Genomic DNA, 638 nt, shown 5'->3' with positions numbered 1-638 from the left:
GCTCTCCTCAATCTTCCCTGCTACTAGTGTGCTCTCCTCAATCTTCCCTACTACTAGTGCGCTCTCCTCAATCTTCCCTGCTACTAGTGTGCTCTCCTCAATCTTGCCTGCTACTAGTGCGCTCTCCTCAATCTTCCCTGCTACTAGTGTGCTCTCCTCAATCTTCCCTGCTACTAGTGTGCTCTCCTCAATCTTCCCTGCTACTAGTGCGCTCTCCTCAATCTTCCCTGCTACTAGGACCTGCAGGAGATTGTGGAGTTCAGGGGCGGGGCCAGTAGAAAATGGTAGAGGGCTGGGCCTGCAGGAGATGGGGGAGGGCGGGGCCTGTAGGAGATGGTAGAGGGCGGGGCCTGTAGGATAAGGTGGAGGGCGGGGCCTGTAGGAGACGGTAGAGGGCGGGGCCTGTAGGAGACGGTAGAGGGCGCGCCTGTAGGAGACGGTGGAGGTTGGAACCTGTAGGAGAGGGCGGGGCCTGTGTGTGATGGGGGCGGGGCCTGTGAGGGACAGTTCCGGGCACAGGAACATGGTTTTGCTTTCTCCTCCCCAGGGAAGTATTACAACTATGACTGCGGGGATCAGACTTACCACGACAGTGTCATGTCAGACCAGTGCGCCGGCCATTGGTTCCTCCGGTCATG

The 638-nt window shown here is 58.2% G+C and overlaps 1 protein-coding gene across 1 annotated transcript in view; it reads left to right on the top strand.

Moving 5' to 3' along the window:
- Positions 1-638, top strand: part of LOC108804107 (non-lysosomal glucosylceramidase-like) — a gene marked incomplete at both ends in the record, with an annotated part of 5,604 nt that overhangs the window by 4,602 nt on the left and 364 nt on the right. Inside the window, one exon of the mRNA XM_018575869.1 lies at positions 460-635. Within this exon, the coding sequence (XP_018431371.1) occupies positions 460-635 (176 nt within the window). The remainder of the gene's footprint in view (positions 1-459; positions 636-638) is intronic.

The sequence above is a fragment of the Nanorana parkeri genome, unplaced genomic scaffold (assembly GCF_000935625.1).
Source record: "Nanorana parkeri isolate BGI_ZX_2015 unplaced genomic scaffold, ASM93562v1 scaffold5196, whole genome shotgun sequence".
Classification (NCBI taxonomy): Eukaryota; Metazoa; Chordata; class Amphibia; order Anura; family Dicroglossidae; genus Nanorana; species Nanorana parkeri.
This window is presented reverse-complemented; position numbering and strand designations above follow the sequence as displayed.